The sequence below is a fragment of the Paramormyrops kingsleyae genome, chromosome 1 (assembly GCF_048594095.1).
Source record: "Paramormyrops kingsleyae isolate MSU_618 chromosome 1, PKINGS_0.4, whole genome shotgun sequence".
In the NCBI taxonomy this organism is placed as follows: Eukaryota; Metazoa; Chordata; class Actinopteri; order Osteoglossiformes; family Mormyridae; genus Paramormyrops; species Paramormyrops kingsleyae.
In genome coordinates, this window is record NC_132797.1 from 8,447,844 (window position 1) to 8,468,622 (window position 20,779).

At 44.3% G+C, this 20,779-nt stretch overlaps 3 protein-coding genes and 2 non-coding genes across 6 annotated transcripts in view; 4 read left to right on the forward strand and 1 right to left on the reverse strand.

Annotated features, from left to right (window-relative positions):
- The first annotated feature begins 201 nt into the window (after nt 1–201).
- On the forward strand, nt 202–5,310 carry ankrd16 (ankyrin repeat domain 16). The gene is made up of 8 exons (XM_023808857.2): nt 202–334; nt 582–946; nt 1,803–2,023; nt 2,144–2,186; nt 3,849–3,957; nt 4,100–4,261; nt 4,508–4,586; nt 5,128–5,310. Exons 1-8 carry the CDS (start codon nt 314–316, stop codon nt 5,292–5,294), a joined length of 1,167 nt encoding a protein of 388 aa, XP_023664625.1. The 5' UTR covers nt 202–313; the 3' UTR covers nt 5,295–5,310.
- On the forward strand, nt 1,027–1,115 carry trnay-gua (transfer RNA tyrosine (anticodon GUA)). The gene is given in 2 exon segments: nt 1,027–1,063; nt 1,080–1,115. It is a non-coding gene; the product is annotated as a tRNA-Tyr (tRNA).
- trnay-gua (transfer RNA tyrosine (anticodon GUA)) lies at nt 1,271–1,357 on the forward strand. The gene is given in 2 exon segments: nt 1,271–1,307; nt 1,322–1,357. It is a non-coding gene; the product is annotated as a tRNA-Tyr (tRNA).
- A 976-nt stretch (nt 5,311–6,286) lies between the features above and the next one.
- On the forward strand, nt 6,287–16,657 carry gdi2 (GDP dissociation inhibitor 2). Its single transcript, XM_023808856.2, has 11 exons — nt 6,287–6,461; nt 10,539–10,646; nt 10,874–10,973; nt 11,216–11,350; nt 11,453–11,651; nt 12,232–12,363; nt 12,447–12,546; nt 12,823–12,994; nt 13,094–13,238; nt 13,400–13,454; nt 14,576–16,657. The coding sequence occupies exons 1-11, from the start codon at nt 6,417–6,419 to the stop codon at nt 14,729–14,731; spliced, it is 1,347 nt and encodes a 448-aa protein (XP_023664624.1). The 5' UTR covers nt 6,287–6,416; the 3' UTR covers nt 14,732–16,657.
- Nucleotides 15,528–20,779, reverse strand: part of tasor2 (transcription activation suppressor family member 2) — a 30,451-nt gene continuing 25,199 nt past the window's right edge. For both annotated transcript variants that reach the window (XM_023808851.2, XM_023808852.2), the window contains exons 18-22: nt 20,440–20,565; nt 17,886–18,039; nt 17,216–17,321; nt 16,950–17,131; nt 15,528–16,155 (exon numbers count right to left, since the gene is read on the reverse strand). In XM_023808851.2, the coding sequence (XP_023664619.2) occupies nt 16,049–16,155; nt 16,950–17,131; nt 17,216–17,321; nt 17,886–18,039; nt 20,440–20,565 (675 nt within the window). In that variant the 3' untranslated portion in view covers nt 15,528–16,048. The remainder of the gene's footprint in view (nt 16,156–16,949; nt 17,132–17,215; nt 17,322–17,885; nt 18,040–20,439; nt 20,566–20,779) is intronic.

Here is a 20,779-nt window from a genome sequence, read left to right on the forward strand (position 1 = left end):
GGAGGAGTATATAGATATGAATACGGATGCGTTTGAATAGATAAGTCAGATATGGATAAATCCAGATATATGAACTATTTTATGTACAGAATAGATATATGTAAACAGGTGAAATATATACATAAAGTGCAGTCAAAGGGTATTGATATTTTGAAAGTTCAGTTATTGAGTGGTAAGGTTTTAAAGTTCAGAATGGTGATGGTGTGGTGCAAGAAACTGTTCCTGAGATTGCTGGTGCGGGACTGAGGCTCCTGTAGCGCCTCCTTCATGTAAGACACCATGTCGCAGACACCCTGTATGCTGCAGGGCAGCGATGTTCAGCAACGGGATGCCGGTGATTTTCTCCACCCGTTGCAGGGCCTTCCTGTCAGCTACGGAATAATAGCCGTATATGCAGAGTATTCGGACATACTGAAAGTTGCAGTTAAATCTTAAATGCCCTATTACAATTTAGCAAGATTTTTAGATAAAAAGTAATGTAATAAAAATGTAATAACTTTTTGTTCTTTAAAAGACGTTGTTAATTAGCTAACCCCCTGATTTTTTTCTGTGTTTGTTTTCTAACAATATACTGGTCTAAGTTTAGCACATACCCAAGTTTTACTGACATGGCCGACGAGGCCGTGCTGAAGCGCTTGGTGGGGCTGGCGCGGGACGGCCGCCTGCGAGACATAGAACACGCGCTTTATGACAACAACGACCTTCGGAGCTGGATCGGCGTCGCGCGCCTGCCGCGCTCCGGGGACACGCTGCTGCACTACGCTGCCCGGCATGGCGCCCTGGACGTCCTCGCCTTCCTGGTGCAGGACGTGGGCATGGACGTCGAGCTGTGCAACAGCGATTACAAGAGGGCACTGCACGAAGCCGCATCCATGGGCCGAGGAGACTGTGTGCATTACCTTTTGGCCAGGGGAGCCAAAGTAGACTGCTTAAAAAAGTCTGATTGGTAAGGCAATAATGGTTCTTAATAGCAGATAGTACTTTTACTATAATTGGATAGTAGTAGTAAAATTGTGACGTGTATCTCCTTCGATAGCTCAGTTGGTAGAGCGGAGGACTGTAGTGAAATACGAGTTGATATCCTTAGGTCGCTGGTTCGAATCCGGCTCGAAGGACGTAATTTTGATTAAGTTAAAATTAAATTGTATTCTGGTGTTGCAAGATTTGCGTAGAAACGTTTGCTTTGTAATTCACATCGATCATTATTTTTTCTTTCGATTGAATTTCCATGTATACTATCCTCCGTAGAACGAAGGAACGGAATGTGTGTCCTTCGATAGCTCAGTTGGTAGAGCGGAGGACTGTAGAGGAAAACACCGTCATCCTTAGGTCGCTGGTTCGAATCCGGCTCGAAGGAACGAACTTTTCCACATCTATATTTTGAAGGCGTTTGTTGCCTGTCGCCGCTGAAACTGGGTAGTTCATACTAAAACGTTTTGGTATTTAAATGAAATGTTTATTCCACTGAGTGTTGATACTAGTACTACAGGTACTCTACATAGTACATAAGGTGTTTTGGAAGATTATAGTCAAAATAGGTTGTGGACATCCTTTGTCTAAAAGGATATATTTAAATATAGTAACTTGGTGTAGGGTTGTAATTTATACTAACATACGTTTTATGCTGATTTATGACAATTTACAGAATTTTCTCTCTCTCAATTTCTTACTGTATTACTAAGTAGTATCTACATGCTAGGTGGCTTATCTTGCTGTGTGAAACTGGCCCCAAATGTATATCTGGGAAAGTACTGCCCAGCTTGTACTGTGGGGTGATTAATACTAGTCTTGTGTGACTCCAGGACCCCTCTTATGATGGCCTGCACCCGGAGAGATCTGGAAGTCATCAGGCAGCTAATCGAGCACTGGGCAGACCCAGCACTCAAGAACAAAGACGGCTGGAATTGCTTCCACATCGCCTGCAGAGAGGGTGATCCGTCTGTGGTACACTGCCTATTAGAGGCCAGCCCAGAAGTCTGGGACACAGAAAGCACCACCCTCCGATCTCCACTGCACACGGCAGGTGAGGACTCCACTGAGTAAAATAGTTCTGTTCATCTTCTTAGTATAATGACTAAACTGGAAACTTGCAGTTTGTAATAGTTCAAAATCACCTTTGTATAACAGTCACGTTCGATTTCAGCTATGCATGGCTGCGAAGAAGTTGTGAGTGTTCTCCTTGAAAAGTAAGTGTGCCCTTTCTCTAGTTTCTTCTAAATCTATTTTTTAAATAGGTTTGAGCTTTCGGCAGTAATTAACTTATTGACTTAATTAGCTAACTCCTCAGTCATAGAAAGAAAAAAAAAAACACGTCTAAGAATTTACAGAAAACAGGAACCCCTCAGTCTACTTCAGACATAGAACACCCCCAAAGGTCCTGTGATTATACACCAATGAGCCAAAACGTTATGACCACACCCATTACGAAGCAAATAATGTTGATTATCTCGTAAAAACAGCGCGTGTCATGGTCTGGGATATATTAGACGGTAAGCTAACATTTGGTCCTCGTAGACGACATGAAGAAATGGGCAGTGATAAAGATCTGAGTGACTTTGACAAGAGCCAAATCATTTTGGCAGAAGACTGGGTCAGAGCATCTCTGAAATGGCAAGGCTTGTGGGGTACTCAAGGCGGTGAGGACCTACTGAGAGTTGTCCGAGGAGAGAAAGACCATGGACCGATGACAGGGTGTTGGGCAGCCAAGACTCATCTATGTGAGATGTGAACGATGGCTATCCTATGTGGTACAATCCCACAGAAGGGCTATTATGACACAAATGACATCATCGATGTTGATTGTGGGAGTGATGTGTCGTGCTGCGTATGGGGCTTCATAGAAATGGATCGGACTTGTCAGTCCAGCGTATCCCATAGATGCCTGACGTACCTGGCAGAAAACGAGATTCTTCAGACCAGCTGACCTTTTTCCCTTGCTCCAAGATCCAGTTCCAACACTTGTGTGCCCATTGTAGGCTCTTTCCACGGTGGACAGGGGACAGCATTGGTACTCTGAATAGCCTGTGGCTAGGTAGCTCCATAACGCAGCAGGGTTCGATGCCCTGTGTGTTATGACTAGATAACATTATTCGCTTCACATGGGGATGGTCATAATGTTTTTTCTCATCAGTACATATCTGAACTAAAATACTCAAAACAGCGTAGCAAGAGTTTGGTCTTTGTCTTAAGCCGCACATAAAGATTCACACTTTAAGATTTCCTCTTGGATTTATGCGTGTCTGATTGTCTTTCAAATAAAGGAAATCAGAATTTTAAAAAGGTTTATGTTCTCCAAATCAAAACAGACAGAAACAGTTTGTTGAGCTTTGCATAAACAAGACCTTGTAGATACACACAATCTATTGTGTTTGTGCAGCATGTACTTCTAACCCACAGCATCACAAAAGCCTTGCTATTTGTATAACACCTTGAAGGAAATATCTGACTGTTCTGTACCAACATAGTTTTACCCTAATCACTACATACAAAGCACAAGGTTGGAGGATTTCTAACTACAGGAATTCACCACCGGCATTTGATGCCAGCTTCCGAGGACAGACACTTCAAGTCCTCTGCCTTGGTCACAGATAGATGGAAATATAGATATACTTTGTTGATCCCTGTTTACACAATGATGGATGGAATCTGGATTTATGGAATCCGTCTAAAGAAGCATGGGGTACTTCACTATATGAGCCATTCTGACATGTGAGCAAAGGGAAGGACAGCTGTATCAGAATTTCAGGCAGATAAGGAGGAATCACACAGAGAGACATGGCATGGCTTACTGCCGGCCTGCTTGTATGGGTCCTGCTTAGTGTGACTCTAAAGTTGTCTGGCTGTCTCAGGTGCAGCTACAGACCTGACAGCAGGGACAGCTGTGGGATCACGCCGTTCACGGATGCTCTGAGGAACGGACACATTGGTATCGCTAAGCTGCTGCTGGATAAGCACCAGGTATGTCGATGTCACCTTGCTGGCCCAGCCTTCAATCCGCATCAGAGAAATCAGTGCAAAAATATCAATCACTGCATTAAACTCTCAGTGATGTGTGACATTATCCACCATGTAAAATGCTACGCATGTGTGCTTGCTGCAGGCATCTCCATCAGCGGCAGACTGCATGGGAGCACAGCCCCTGCATCACGCCTCCGTAACAGCCCAGGAGGGGGCGCTGCGTTTCCTGATGCAAGACCTTGGTGTGGACGTAAATGCTCGAGCCACCGACATAGGCCTGACTGCCCTTCATTATGCTGCCAAGGTTTGCATATCCCCGCTTCCCCTTACGGTTCCTTCTTCATCGTTTATAATTCGCTGTGCACTCCAGAATCAGCCATTATTTGCAGTTAGTGAAAGATCGGTAAATGAGCGCCTCCTAAATTTGGGCATGGAGTAACCCCCCTGTTTTTAAGTTCTGTCCAAGATTTGGTACAGTCCATCATCATTTAAGGCCTAGAGGTTACCTGGAGGTGTCTATGGACTGACGGGATTTCATTATTTTTTTTAGGAAGGTCACAGTAATACAGTAAGAACCTTGTTTGAATTAGGGGCTGATCTTCAAGCAAAGGACATAAAAGGACGAACAGGTAAGTCTTAAATGCGCTTGCAGAATTACAATAAGGACTGATTAGCTTATATATTGTACTGTTCAATTAGTAGTTTTTTATTATTTTAGACTATGTATTTCTGCTAATGCTTTCCTCTATTTCAGAGGTCTCCGGTCCTGGAGAGCTACTATCCAGTAGGTTTTCTATCCAACCTGGCATCTGATGAGCCACACATGTTTTTGGGTAAATACCAGGAACAGGTGTCACTCATCAGAAGCAAGGTAGGATAGAAAACTACTGGATCATAGCTCTCCAGGACTGGAGTTGGAGACCCCTGCTCTATTTTAATAAATATTTGCAAATAGTGTGCAGTTCAATGGATTTTTTATTCAGTTGATCAGATCAAGAGGATGTTACGGTTCTAGTTTTGTTCCTAAATCCTAAACTGGGATTGGTGGTTGTCAAAGAAAAAGCAGCACACAGTTGTATTTTTGGAGATTAGAACTCACACCCTAACCCTCCGGTGGAGCTCCCAGGTGATATCGCCGGGTCAGTACTCTGCTCTCTCTGCCCCTCCCAGCACTTCACATGGCTTGTGCGGGACAGCACGCCTCCACAGTGCGCACCCTGCTGGAGCTGGGGCTCCAGGATACCCCAGACGCCTCAGGGACCGAGGCCAGGCAGCTGGCCAGGAAGCCAGATGTGCACTGCATCTTCACTGAATGTGATGTACCAAAAGCTGATTAAAAGACAATTCCAAACATTGTGCACCGTCAGTCAATGACTTTGCATTACATCACAGGCTCTCATTGGTCTAAGCCAGTAAGTGATTGATAGCATTCAGTGAATCCCACTAACTAATTTTCACAGACTGGTTTCTCACATGAAGAGCTCTCTGAATTAAGTTTAGCAAAAAGTGAATTGTCCAGACTAAGATTTAATTAGCATGTTTTTTTGTACAATGATGTACAAGTTAAAAAAAGTAAATGAGAAACAAACAGCTGTCAATTAGCTTAAGTGACTAGTAACTGAGGCATATGTTATTGGGACAAGAGCTACGCGAAACACCAGTATAACCTAATATCAAAAAGTTACTCAGATAACAGCAAGAGAATCAAGTTGGAAAAAGACGCCTGCTTTTCCAGTATGCACTACACAGAAACATGTTCTTTTAATACTATGCCTACTGCTTTATAATAACATAAAATATATTGCTTTTTCGTGATGCCTTGCTGATCTCAGCACCCTGTTCCCTGGAAGATATGTTACCGTGTTACTCGGTCCGGTAATCTGAGGACACGTTTTCGCTTCTTAACACTTAACTCGGATTATATGACAAAGGTTTGTTTCTCTGTAAGATGACACTTTCACTCTAAGCGAATTTGCTGTCTAATACAACCATTCTGCTTACTGTCGGGTAATGACTGGAACTGCAATGCTAATACTGACAAACATTATGCAATACGTACACTGAATACGGAATTACTCATTTTATGCACTCAGTGAATTACAAACTATAGCCTGAGTGACCCCTGTGCTTCCCAAATATTTAAAGATATTTGTTTAAATCCGGAGAAGCAGCCCTGAATTTTTGTGATATTTCAGCATTTGTGGGTTTTTTTCGCAGATTATGAAATCGTACGAGCAAATGTGGCCTTAAAAAAAACGCCCTTATATACACAGAGAGACGCCCGCCTCCGTCAGCCCGCCACGACCATTTAACTCCCCGCGCTGGCTCCTCCCCTACCGCCGGGCCGGAACTGACTGACGTTGGACCGCAGCCTCTTTTGCTTTGAGTCACTGTTCTCCATTTTCTTGCTCCCGAGCGGTAACTGTAGGCAAGAAGAGAAAACATCAACTGCAGAAAAAATGAATGAAGAATACGATGTCATCGTGCTGGGGACCGGACTCACGGTGAGGGCAAACTGAAGCGCCACTCGCCGAATCGAAGACTGGGCGTTTGTGGGTACAAAGGAGCTGCTCAGCGCTAAAACCGAGCCTTACTAGCATGCTAGCGTTAGCAAGCGAGGCCCGTCGTCAGCAGCATGCTAACGTTAGCAAGCGAGGCCACCAGTCAGCGGAGCCGTAGATATGCGTTATTAGCATGCTAACGTTAGCAAGCGAGGCCCCTTCGTTACCGGAGCCGCGGGTATGCGTGACTAGCATGCTGATATTAGCCAGGCCTCGACGCTAGCAGGCAGCTCTCGGTGGCGGGTGTGTCTTCATAAAGATTAAAATCTGCGGCCCTTCGCCGTTCACCTGAAAGCTTTCGTCAGCACAGCTACGTTTCACTTCGATTTGGTTACAGGAAACTTCATATTTTATACGGAGTTCTTCTACATCTGCATCCCTGCTACAACAACAGCAACAAATAGCGTTAACCGGGTCGCTTTCTCTGCTGACATTAGTGCTGAGGTAAAGTTTCCGTTGTGTCAATACAGTTTCTAAAATGCTTTTTGTTGACCTACATTCGGAGGAAGCGCCATTCGAGGCCCGTATCCGAGATGGTTGCCGGGTGGCCGAGCGGGCCGTCCCTTGGGCGGGGACGCCTTTCTCTACGCTTGTCAAACTGCTCCGGCCGAAAGGGCGTTAAAAGCTCCGGCAGCTTAAACACTGGTAAAAACGACATTTTTAACGCACACAGGAATTCAACCAAGCTTTGTGTGTTTTAATGACCAAGCGATTCTGTTTTAGTCCCTTTGGTTTTAACAAAGGGTCGGCCGCCCACTCTCCAGTTCCGCTGCATCCGTGCACGCAACCAAAACATTAGTTACCAGCAACCAGAACATCACTGGTTAACGACCCCCTAACCCACGTAATTGTACTGTGAGCTGCACTGGAGCTACCAGCTCTGCCAGTAAGCGCCGATCGACCGGCTGCAGGACTGTGGTTTTTCCTGCTCCCCCTTACAGGAAGGTGCATCCGGATTTCCATCTTGAGGAAGTTGCAGTGCACATCGACACAGCAGCTCTCCGTTTCCGTGTGATCGCATACATTGAATAGGTAATTCGGTGTGCAGTTGCCGTTTTCTGCAGGCTCCCGTTACCCCTTTATACTGCCTGATTTCGCAATTCAGATTTAGGGTATTGCATTTTGCAGATTAAGATGGTATTTCACCGCGATGAGCACTCAGTAGTGCATTACTGTATTATTGTGGGAGTTAAGTAATATTTACTGGGTATGATGGCATTGTCAGCATGCATGTAGGTTCTCTTCTATGGACAGCTTGGCTCCCCATGAAACCTGGTACTGGCTAGGTTGAAGTTATGGTGGGAGTGAAGGGATGTGCTTTCGGTTCCCCAAAGCGACCAGCACAGGTGCTTCCCCATGCGTGTGGTCAGCCTGGCCGTTTCCTTGGGCCTGATTCCAGCCTCTCATTTCATGTAGGAACCAGTTGAGTGTGTCCCTGTTTCTCATTTGCTGAGTGGCTGATCAGTGCTGGGGGGTTGGTGGGAGTGAACGGTTTTGATTTATTCATTGGTTTATTTTTGGTCCCTTTAAAGACCTGAAATACACAAAAAAATACTCCTCCTTTTTAGTGTTATGTATAGTTTATGATGGCATTGACCGGCCTAGACATTAAAGTGTTTATAAAAATGTCAAAGGTTCTGGCCATTGAACTTCAAGCGTGACACTGGCTTTGGGATGGGAAAACACTGTGTAAGCTAGCAGCCACTGAGTTAGTTTGACTGTTTTTTGAGAGCTTGGTTCATTAGGATTCTGTTTATCATGTGATGTCACGTAGTGGTAATGTTGCCAAAATTCAGAAGCAGTGTAGAGTACTGATTTATGAACTGAAGATATCATGTTTGAAATCCATTTGGGTGCAGAAGTCTGACTTATTAGTTGACCTTAATTCAGTCTTGCAGTTGTGAATCTAGGTAAATTTACATTATGTAGCGATGGAAGCAACTGTAAAGGAGCTTGTGACCAGAGTCCACATTTAACACATTTGAACAGCAATTCATAAACTTTATTCCTGTCTTATGAGTGAAAGGCAATCATTAACATGGTCAGGCAGGTAGAGTTTGGTGTGTTATGCCTTCATCCCATTGCTGTTCACGGCTGAAAACAAGGTTTATCCAGTCCCCTATCTGCCATGCTTCCTTTGAACGCAGTACTGTGACCTGACTCGTTGGGGTATCTGACGTCCCATCTGTGTGCATTGTAATATGGCTGATCTTGCAGTGGGCTGTTTGTTGTGGACCATCACCTCTTTCAGCACCAGCAGTCCTTTCTAATTCCGGCATGTCAGTTTTTCTTAGCAGTAAATGAGGAATTGAAACTTCTGCAGTTTGGCATTGAAGGTATTTGGTTGCATAGCCCATTGTGAAATGTCTTTTTTTTATTGTTTTATTTTTTTTATTGCTCAAATTAAAACAGTTTTGTATTTAGTCTTTCAGTATGTACCAGGGTTTTACAACCATGTACATTTCTTTGATCTCGGTGCCGCTCCAGGCATGCTGCGTCACGGGGAAGTCTCCCTCAGACGCTTTTACGTATGTAGTTACATGTATTGTGTCCTGATTTCACACTATGGCTCCACAGTGAGAGAAGTGACTGTTTCAGCTCCCCTCACCAGCCTGCTTCTTTGACTTTACGTTGCCTGGCTAAGCTAACACGCTTATCCAAAGCAGCTTACAGCTTCGTGTCCTTCCGTATAGCTGGATGTTGTCATTGTCCTTGCTCTAGCAGTTAACTAGGATGTCCTCAGACTTGAGCCGGCAGCCTTTTAAGGCTGTAGCTTTGTGCACTTAGCTACAGTGTCTTAAACATTAAAGTAATACTTAAATGCTTGGTAGTTACAGTTCTGTTTTCAATTTAAGGGACTACTTTACATTTAGTGGCTCCCTCAGTCGTACAGTCTTGATCTCCAAGGCTGCTTCCCTTACCTCCAGGAGTGTGAACTCTGTGGTTTCGATCTCCTGTTTGCTGCTTTCTGGTAAATTGGAATGATCTGCTACTGGCCCACAACAAGCTTCAAATTCCATCCTGAAAATGAACCATGATTTAAATAAGGAGCTAGATGATGTACCCAAGGAAAACCTCCCTTTCAGCTGAAACGTTCCCAGATTCCCCTCCTCCTCCTTTCTGTGGAATCAAACGTGAATGTTATGTAGAAGCCCATTCTTGTTCAATAACCTCCTCTCCTGGCAGGAGGGCTGAAAAAACTCCACATGATGGATTTTGACCCTTGTAACTTGAGTCTTAATGCTCCACCTACCATCTGCAGCCAGAACATGTGACTCAGGGGTGCTGCAGTCATGTGACATGGCCGTTGCTGTGTGTTTGTCATACTAAGTATCGGCTATGTGCTCTGGGAGTGTGCCAGCCCAAGTCTGCTCTTCACACAGCAAAGCTGACCGTTTAAGGAAAGACTTTCTCCTCAGTTGTGTGGTGTCACAGAGGTTGCACAGATCGTGAACATGTGATCATCAGGCTTTTAACTCTGAGAATCCGTGATGTGGGTCTCAGCCGTAGAATCCCGCTGGTGCACCATCCCTTTAATTTGCTTGTTTTGGGGCCGGTTTTGAGGAAATCCAGTTGGCTGCCAAGTTTGGAGGCAGACAGTTGGCCTCCCGTGAAAGACTGAACACACTTAAGCATGTTATTACATGGAGTGTCATCTTAAATTTGCTGAAGTCTTATGAAAACTAGAAGTTTAATTAGTACCTGTGTAGTCAGATCAAAGCCATCCCAAATCCCTTGGTCTGCATATTCCCAGCTTCATTCAAAGCTTGCTGTACCTTTGGGCAGTGCTGCCTTCAGGAGTGTGTCAGGATGTAAGTAGTGATTAATCAGTCATGCCCTAGAGTGAAACGCTGCTCATTACTCGAAAGCCCGTTCATTACCTGGCTCTAATGCGTGAGGGATCCAGTTTTTTGGTATTGATGGCCTTCGACCTTTTGCTATAAATGTGTGCCTCTATGGAGGATGGGTTATGGCCTTGTGCGCAGCTTCTCTCTGAAGCTCCGCTGTCCCCTGTTGCAGGAATGCATCCTGTCTGGTATCATGTCGGTGAAGGGCAAGAAGGTGCTGCACATGGACCGGAACTCGTACTACGGTGCGGAGAGTGCTTCCATCACCCCGCTGGAGGATGTAAGTCAGACATAAAGGACGCCAATCCCACATTAGTGCTCAGTAGGTAGCAGTGTTCCGGCTGTACTTACGGTCATGGAAGTAATCTGTTATTAGTAATGGAATTTTAATTTATCCACTTGTTAGCATTGTATGTTTTGGTGTTTGTAAAAGAACTGAACTGATGACTAAGCTTGTAGTCTGATGTGTCTGAAGTTTACTAATGTCTGTGCATTGGATTCCCCTAGCTGTACAAGCGCTTCAGTATCCCAGGAAGCCCTCCTGAATCCATGGGGAAGGGTCGGGACTGGAACGTGGACCTCATCCCCAAGTTTCTCATGGCTAATGGTAAGGATTAGTCAGCCTGGAAACCCCTGAATCGTGAATTTACAATGGCGGTTCTTAAATTGAAGTGCTCAATATGAAGTGCTGCTGGTACAATAGCTATGTGTTACTCATGATTTTTTTCCCCCACTTCCTATTTTGTTATAATTGTCCATGGAGTCTCTTCTAACATGGCAAATCGTGAGAGAAGACTAACTGGTGCAGGAACCGAGGAATGAAAAGTGACACGTCACCTTTTTTTTCAGGTCAGCTGGTGCGAATGCTGCTGATAACACAGGTGACGCGGTACCTGGACTTCAAGGTCATCGAGGGCAGCTTTGTCTATAAGAAGGGTAGCATCTACAAGGTGCCCTCCACCGAGGCGGAAGCACTGGCCTCCAGTGAGTTTTGCAGTGGGATCTGGGAAATTGAGTTTTTCCAAACTATCTGAGTTACTGTATGGTTACAGTTATGAGACTGACACCATAGAGTCCTGTCTTCAGGTCTGATGGGGCTCTTTGAGAAGCGGAGGTTCAGGAAGTTCTTGGTGTTTGTTGCCAATTTCGATGAAAGTGATCCCAAAACAATGGAGGGTGTCGACCCAGCGAAGATGACCATGCGTGATGTTTATAAGAAGTTTGACCTGGGTCAGGATGTCATTGACTTCACTGGCCATTCCCTGGCCCTCTACAGGACAGATGAGTGAGTGACATTGCCGCATGATTAATTCAATATTCTTTCCCAAAAAAATACATGAACACGCAAGTATCTTTTGTGTCAGTGTTGAGAGTCAAACTCCGCCTAGAATCACTTCAGTGTTAGAGGTGTAGCTCAGTAGATGAGGAGATCTGTGCCCGTGTGTGGAATGTTGTGGGTTTTAATCCTTTTGCCAGCATATCATCTTTGGGCCCTTCATCAATGCCCCTAATCCATTCCAAGCTTTCCAAACTTGTACATTGCTTTGCACAAGAGTCTGCTGAATAGCATGTGTATATGATGAGCCACACAGCAGCTTAGTGGGTAGCATGCTTGTCTCTCAACTTCAGGGTGGGTTTGAACCCCACCTCCATGTCACATGGGTGTCCTCTGACTCCTGGTTTCTTCCTGCAGTAAATTGGCCCAAGAGTGTAATTTTATGTGTACGTATGTAGAAGATGTATAAATGAAAATAAGATGCAATCTATTGCAAGGTCTTGAGTGATGTTTTGAAAATTAATTACCCATCTCATTTGTCATTTTCAAGACATTAAACATTATCACTTTTTTTTTTTTGTCCGTGAAGCTATCTGGACCAGCCGTGCCTAGACACAATAAACAGGATCAAGCTGTACAGTGAATCCCTGGCCAGATACGGCAAGAGCCCATACCTGTACCCACTTTATGGCCTGGGGGAGCTGCCCCAGGGCTTTGCCAGGTGCGACCCTCTCCAACTCGCATTTATGGGTGCTGGCTACAGCCTATGACTGACCCTAGTTGCCTTGTTCCTCCCCCCGACAGACTAAGTGCCATTTATGGAGGGACCTACATGTTGAACAAGCCCATAGAGGAGATTGTCATGGAGAATGGGCGGGTTGTGGGCGTGAAGTCTGAGGGCGAGGTGAGCTAGCCGCTTCCTGTGCCAAAAGAGCTGAAGTCATGGCGGGATGACGTACTGGATAATTCCATAATGACATTTAGACATTGACACAGAGGCACGATTCTTGTAGACTTTGTGTGCAGCCGAGCTACATAAACTTTAGCAACTTGTAATAAACCACACAATTTGTTAGGTTTCAGTGATGATTGGTTTGAGGAACAAGCTGTGATTACTACTGCAGGACCAGCACATTAACCCTTTTAAATATTTTGATGACCGTCTCGTTCTTCAACCTAGATCGCTCGCTGTAAGCAACTGATTTGCGACCCGAGCTACATTATGGACAAAGTGAGTAAGGTGGGTCAGGTGATCCGTGTCATCTGCATCATGAACCACCCCATTAAGAATACCAGCGATGCCAACTCCTGCCAGATCATCATTCCCCAGAACCAAGTCAACAGGAAGCATGGTGGGTCCAAGAGGAAGTGATCTCGCAGAAGCAGTGCATCTGTATGACATGGCTGCCACCCATAGGAACATTTTGTGAGAATCCACTGTGTGTCTGCAGATATCTACGTGTGCATGATCTCCTATGCTCACAACGTGGCCGCACAGGGAAAGTACGTGGCCATAGTCAGCACCACAGTGGAGACTGGAGATCCTGAGAAGGAGATCAAACCAGCCCTGGACCTTCTGGAGCCTGTGGAGCAGAAGTATGTCTCTGCACATTAGAGTGAGCTTTGAGTTAGTCCAGTTCCTTAGACTTGTCAACATGATACGTCGGTGGTCTGTAAAATAGATACATGGATGTTTTGAGTTGTGCCATGATCACTCCTACTTTGAGTGATGTCATTTTTTATTTCTCCCCCTGAAGGTTTGTGAGCATCAGTGATCAGTATAAGCCAACTGACATGGGTGCAGAAAGCCAGGTGAGTAACAGTTAGGGTGAGCTCGTCCCCAAGTGTTACACTGCCTGGAGGATTATTATGAATCTTAGTTGTGCTGAAGAGGAAATGACTATCCTAGATTTAATTAGTGCTAATCCAGCTGTATTGAGGGTATGGTTTCATTGCTGAGAGACTTAGTATTTGGAAAATGTAAGCAGTGTTTGTTTTTATGCAGTACAGTCGAACCTCGTTACAACGTACCCCGTTTATAACGTTTACACCAATACAACGTTCAAATTTCGATGTCCCGAATTCGCGTAATGCATTATTCCATTTGCCGGTATCGCTTAGAACGTACACCTTTACAGTGTAAACTTCGATATAACGTATGATTTTCAGAGGAAAATAGGCAAACTGACCATCGGTACAACGTACAGCCTCATCTTCCGAGCGCGCGCACAATTCAGAATCGGCTGTTGCCGGCCATTTACATCGCTTAGCAACGCCTAACTGTATGAACCTATCCTCACGAAGCATTCCACGCCGGCCGGACTCCTTGCATGCAGCCCCTGTTTTTTCATGGTTTTGCATGGTGTCATGCTGCCACATATCAAGCAAGATGCCTGCTAAAAGGAAACGGATTTCGCTGACCGACAAGGTGGAAATAATTCAGAATTATACATGGCAGCCTTATACTGCCGACGCGAACTAAGTTCTGAAACTGTGTGGTTATTGGGGTAATTGTGTGACATATAGTGAAAGATATTAACAAAAGACATGTCTAACACATGTATCGAAATTTATTTCAGCCAATTGAATCATATACAGGTGCATAATTTCGGTTTGACATTAGGTTACAGTAAGGCGATTTGAACGATAACGCAAAATCCACTGCCGGCTTATGTCGGCTGTCTGAGTAACTGATATTAACCTAGTTTGAAGAATATAGTTCCTATTATATTCTTCAAACTACACAAGCTGTATGTCAGTGTCAACTTGAGGGGTGTTTTCTAAAAGTTTTTTTTATATACATTTTGTGTTCTATCATTCATTTTGAGGGACTTGGTTACAACGTACTATGGTTATAACGTACAAATTCTTAATGTCCCCCGAGGTACGTTGTAACGAAGTTCGACTGTACATGTATGTAATTTATTTTGTAGGTCTTCATCTCCCGTACATATGATGCCACCACACACTTTGAGACAACCTGTGACGACATCAAGGACATCTACAAGCGCATGACGGGCACAGAATTCGACTTTGCCGAAATGGAACGCAAGAAGAACGACATCTTTGGCGACGCCGGTGACCAGTAGTGGAATTGAGCTCTCGCCCAATTTAGCAGATATCTAAAACGCGATCTTACACAGTGCTGGCTCATGATCCACGTATATGTTTTGCCCATTATGAAAGCTGAGGATGTTGGTATTCTTTATATCTGGGCTGGGGGCTGCTTTTTGTAATTACACTTTGACAAGCATCGGGCTGCCGTTGTAAATGCCCAGTCTTTCTTTTCCAGCATAATGTAACCATTTTTTTTCCCCCAGGAAAAAATGTTCTGTCAATATGCCAAAATGATTAGTTTTACCCAAATGGTTATGAAGAGGATTATTCAGCACTAATAAATAGTATTTTTACATTTGGTAAATTCTGTACAAAACAAAAGTGGCCAGGTGTATACATGAAGGTGCGGGGGGGTAATTTTGAGGAAATCTATTTGGGAGCTTCACCAATACTATGAAGAAATGAGGCAGAATTGTTAGCCCTCCGTGTTTTTGCTGCCCAGAGCCGTGCTGAAGGTGCTGGCCATAAAATGGAAGAGTAACACTGAAGCTGCTCGTAGATGTGGGAGCAGGGGAGAGAGAGAGGGGGGGGGGGGGCTGGCTGGGCAAGCAGCTTCTGCAGCTTTCAACCAAGGACCAAACTGTTGCAGTCAGTCCTGTATGAGCCCTTAATATGAAAATAAATATGACAAATGTAATAGGTGGAAACCTTGGCCTGTTAAAATGTTTCTTTGCTTTTAGCCTGTAGGCAACTGGAGTCTGAGTTTGCTAATCACGTTTCCCTCAAGTCAGCCTTGCTATGTTCTCTGTACAGTATTTACTGCTGGTCTTAACTGTAAAACACTTTTATTAGTTTAGGAAAAAAATTTACAAAAGTCAGATCTATTCTACAAAGACTAACTTCTGACAACCCAGAAAATAGACCTCTGAAATGTCACAATAAGACTTCTTGTATTTCACTAAGTTGAACGTGGAGGCCCCTTCTCTGTCCTGAGGCATACAAGCAGTATACAAAAACAAATACATCTGTAAATATATAGAACAACTTGCAGAGGAGTAGCAAAATCATGTGCTGATGTTGTTCTGCCATCCACACAGAACCTAACCCTGAATTATACAACTTTAAACTGCTTTACGCACAAGGAGCTTAATGCTGATGAGAAGTAATTTGTATTCACACCGACAGGTGGTGTGGTTGTGCCAGAAAGATTGGAAAAATAACCCTTTTTAACTTTTCCATTAGGAAAGAGGTCATCACCAAGCGATAAATATGTCTGAAATATGTACATATTGACATGACTGTATGCCATCCTGTGACAGCCTACCCAATATTAAATTCTTGCTGCAAAACTATTCACAAAACTCTGCAAGTGTTGAGATTCTCCTAGAAATTCGTAGAAAGGTGTCGATGTCCATCGCAAAAATCCCGTAGTTCTCAAAATTATCATCTGGTACATCTGCAAAGAGGAGAAAAAAAGTGGAGCGGTCACACAACCCAGCTGGATTCTTCCACCACTAGGTGGTGCACTCCTGCAGTGAGGCCCATACAGGCTAATGTGTTCCATGTACCTCAGAGGTCGGAACTCAGAATGACGCCACACACAAGTTAATAGCATTCCAGTACAGCAAGTCAGAAAGCCATTTAGCGATACCAGATACCCGTTTCAAAAAGCAAGATTTCTTACGGATAACTTTTGTTCACTTACATTTAACCCAGACTACCTTAAATCTGACAAGTTTTCCAGCTGAGCAAGAAGTCCTACTTCCTGAAACAGTCCCTGGTTCTAGCCTGGTTAATTGCTAGCCATTGTTAGCAGTATCATTTGATAAAAACATGTATTTTGTGCATAAACATACTGTAGTAATATGTCCACAGATAGCAGTTGGATAATCCTATGTGTACAACTGATTTAATGAACCACAAATAAGACGTACGTGCTAATAAATGGTGCAAAACTACAGCTTTCACTTCTGTTGATAAAGGGTGCAGCCATCTTGAATTCTGAGGTCGGGATGGGGTACATTCTTCGGAGTTCACGAGTCAGAATTCCGACTTCAGGGGGCATTACAGTTGGAATTTCACAATGGAACGCAGCACCATTTACACGTGCCACTTTGAGATGGCAGAGCTGAAATTTGTGAGCTCTAAAGTTCATATTCATAAAACAGGGAAAAGAAAGAGCTAGCCCACTGACTGATGTGTGTGAGAGAGAAAGAGAGATAAAATAAAAGGAGATCCCATGACCCTTACCGGTTATGAAGATGGCAAACCGGGCTGTGATATGCTGAGCCTGTAGTCGGATCATGCACTGAAGATAATCGGGTTGATCCCGTGACATGATGTCACAGTCGTGATACGGAACTGTCTCGACCAGGCCGGCCTCCTGGCAGGATTCAAGGAACTGCTTCCTGTCCCGGGCTTCTGTACTCAGCCTACAGACAGAGACGGTGCCTTTGAATGAAAGTCTTGCTGTTTGCGGTCCTCACACAGGTTAAAGAGCAAACGACCTCGTGTACCTGGCATTCTCCTTCAGCAGGCGGCTGTCCCGGTAGTGGAGGAACCACAGCCACTTCCCCTTTCTGCTCAGCCCCTCCAAAGCCTGGACCAGCCGCTTCATGTTGTCTGATTGATGGAGGTTTAAAGCACACCGACAACCAGGCATCGTAAGGTCACAAGGACAACACAGTGCAGTCACATCATGGTCAGCATAATGCACGGCCTATGAACCACTGCAGCCACAACCAATCATAGCCAACATAAACATGTTAATTCTGATATCAGTTACCTGTTACTACAGATTTTTGGTGTTTGATTAAGTACTTTTTGAAACATCATCCCTCCAACAGTCCAGCCACTTATCGTGATCAGGATGGGGGGGGGGGCTAGACCACACAATGCTGGGGGTCACCCTGGATGGGACACAAGTCCATCGCAGAGCATCTACTGTGCACGCTCACACTCACAATCATACACTAAGGGTTCAGAGTTAGCGATTAGCCCAACTGCGTGTCTTGGAAAAATCATAGCGCCCAGAGGAAACCTGCATACTCACTGTGCTGCCCTGACTTTTTGAAGCAAATGTACCCAATAAACCAGAATTGTCATATTTATAACTCACTCTCCCTTACTGCATAGAACGGGACCGAACGGTCTGGGCCTTGTCCGAGTTCCAGGCAAAGTCCATACCCAGTGTCAGGGAACACAGAACATCCGTGTTGCACACCACAAATCCCCCGTTGCCGAAGAGCTCCTGGTGCGTGAGGTGAAGGACATCATCAGGTCGGTCAATCCCAGCAAACAGCACTCTGGCTGATCTCTTCAGCTCCAGCAGCTGTGGAATCTGAAATAAATTGGTGACACCACCCCTTGTCAAATTCCTTTGTGCTTTGATGTGACACTGGTGAATACTGGCTCACAATATAAACTCTGATAAGCTGACAGAGCAGACAAAGAAACCCAAACCAGGCGTTAAGGGGTGCTCATACTAGCCGATCCGCACCATGCCCGAGTATGTATGATGCTCCCAGAGTCCAGTTTGTTGGACTAGTGTGATTACACTGCACCAGGCTTACCGTGCCTGGGTCGGCTTGAAGAAGTGGGCCTGACCATGGCGAGTAGGCTAGTGTGATCACTATCTGTGCTTGAGCATGGAACACAGTCATGACTTCATTGGCGCAACCGATCCATGCCTGTGCACATGTACATCTGAACCGAACCCGGATAGAACAGATCGAGTGGGCTGTACAGTCACGTCATTTTCCCCCCCCGCAAAACTATCATGAATACAAATTTGTCACAAACATGGCAACAAAAGGATCGCTTTGGTCTATGGTAGTGTTGTCACTGTACCAAAATTATGACCTCATACTGCAATGATGCTAATGCAGAAAATTCTGTATTGTTCATGGTAAACTATACACTGATTTTCAGGAGACATTTATCTCCAATGCATTTAAATTGTTGCACCTTTAATTTTAAATTAAATTAAGCCACCCTCCACTGCAGCACATAGCCTAATATTGCCAAGCACTGCATTATAATCTCTCTAATTCATTCAGTTACAAAGAGAGTGGTAATACATTCTGGTGATAAAGGATATATCCACCCCCGTTTGTTGCACATTTCTGCCAGTATGTAAGGAGAGTATTGAGGGCTACAAGGGGATCAGTATGGATGTGATTTGTTTAATGAATTTTGAGTGGGCGGTGCACTGATGAATGGGGGGGATAACACACAATCACGCGAAACTGTAAAACATACTTCCACTGTAAAAAAAAAAGCTAACAGATAATGTGAGATAAGCATCCATAAAGATTACGCATTATGCATAATTGTTTAACTGCTTAAAACAGAGGTCTCCAACTCCGGTCCTGGAGAGCTACTATCCAGTAGGTTTTCTATCATACCCGGCTTCTGATTAGCCACACCTGTTCCTGGTATTTACCTGAGAACAGGTGTGGCTCATCAGAAGCCAGGTATGATAGAAAACCTACTGGACGATAGCTCACTAGGACCGGAGTTGGAGACCCCTGGCTTAAAACATAGTGTAGCATAGTAACCAGTAAGTACAGATGCTAGTTCGATGATGTTAACGTAACCCATTTGCTATAAGATCTTGCTATATTAAAAGATTCCTTACATACATTACTAACTTAAAGCTAGGTAGATAATTTTTAACTAGCTGACATTTTATTAAGCTCAAGTCTTTTATGCACAGCACTTAGAGCAGATAAATCAAATTTGCTAGTTCACTGTAACTAGAATTTTGGAATTTGGTAATCAGTGATCATTGTTGACACACCACAGCACACAACAACGAAATCTGTCCTCTGCATTTAACCCATATGTGATATTGTGACATAGCAGGGGGCAGCTAATTCAGCGCCCGGGGAGCAGTGCTTGGGGGGGGGGAGGAACCTTGCTCAGGGTACCTCAGTGATGCCTTGTTGGTCGGGGATTTGAACCAGCAATCTTTCAATTGCAAGTGTACGTCCCTAACCATTAGGCCACCACTGCCTAATATACGGCTATATAGCACGATGCATGCAATTCTGACATAGGGTATAACTGAGTTTCAGTAGTGGCTTGGAAATACTGAGCCCATGGTCCCGATTCAATGGTTAATGTTAGTGATATATAGCATTAGTGACGCCTGGAATAGTGTAAATAGTTCGGTATTACATCTCTTTAGTACTGGTACAGCTTTCAGAAATGTGGGACTGAGGTGCCTTTTCAGTACCAGTATCCTGTGCAACACTAGTGTATGGAAGGTGCACGTTTGCTAGAAATTTGGGCTGACTAGTACCCAAGAACAACTGCATGCAACACACAAAAACTTATATGTGCAGCACAAATGAATAAAAATCACTGTATTACATACTAGATAAATTTACGCATGTCACTGTGCCCAAAACAAGATGACTCCAAATAAGCCACAGAAGGACATTCATCATGAGTTCCACTGCTGTGCAATAACACTTTCATTCCTATATTTTCTTCAATACAAAAAAGTTGCATGGTGATGACAAAAATGTGCTCGGGCCCGCAGCGTAAGTGCAATGTGAGCGCAGAGTTGGGTAGGGCGGGCAATCGCAAGCGGGCCAAGAGAGAGTAGCACACCACAAGATGGTTTAACCAGTTCTACATTTGGCTCTGCTACTGATGGCCACAGCAATGACTCTGACCTTCATTTAACTTCTCCCATATAGTTGTATATCCTCATGGTCAGCCCCCATCTTACCGTGTAGATGTGCTCAGCAATATCCTCATTCCTTATGATGATGAGAAGCGGTGATGTGGGTTTCTGCCCCTCCAGGTCAAAGTCCTCTGGCTCAATGCAGTCATGACCTTCTGCAACCAGGAGCTCCTGCAGGACCAGGAATAATGAATTTCACTGACACATCAACAGACACATGTAGATTTATGGAAAACAACATTCTCCAATGTTACACTTATAGAATAGTAACACAAAAGTAGCAGGAGGCATAAAGTATATTTTACATATAGAAATTTGCCATCAGAAGATTCAATTATCACCCTCCTCTTTCCATATATGGTGGCTTGAGTTCACCATGCCTTAA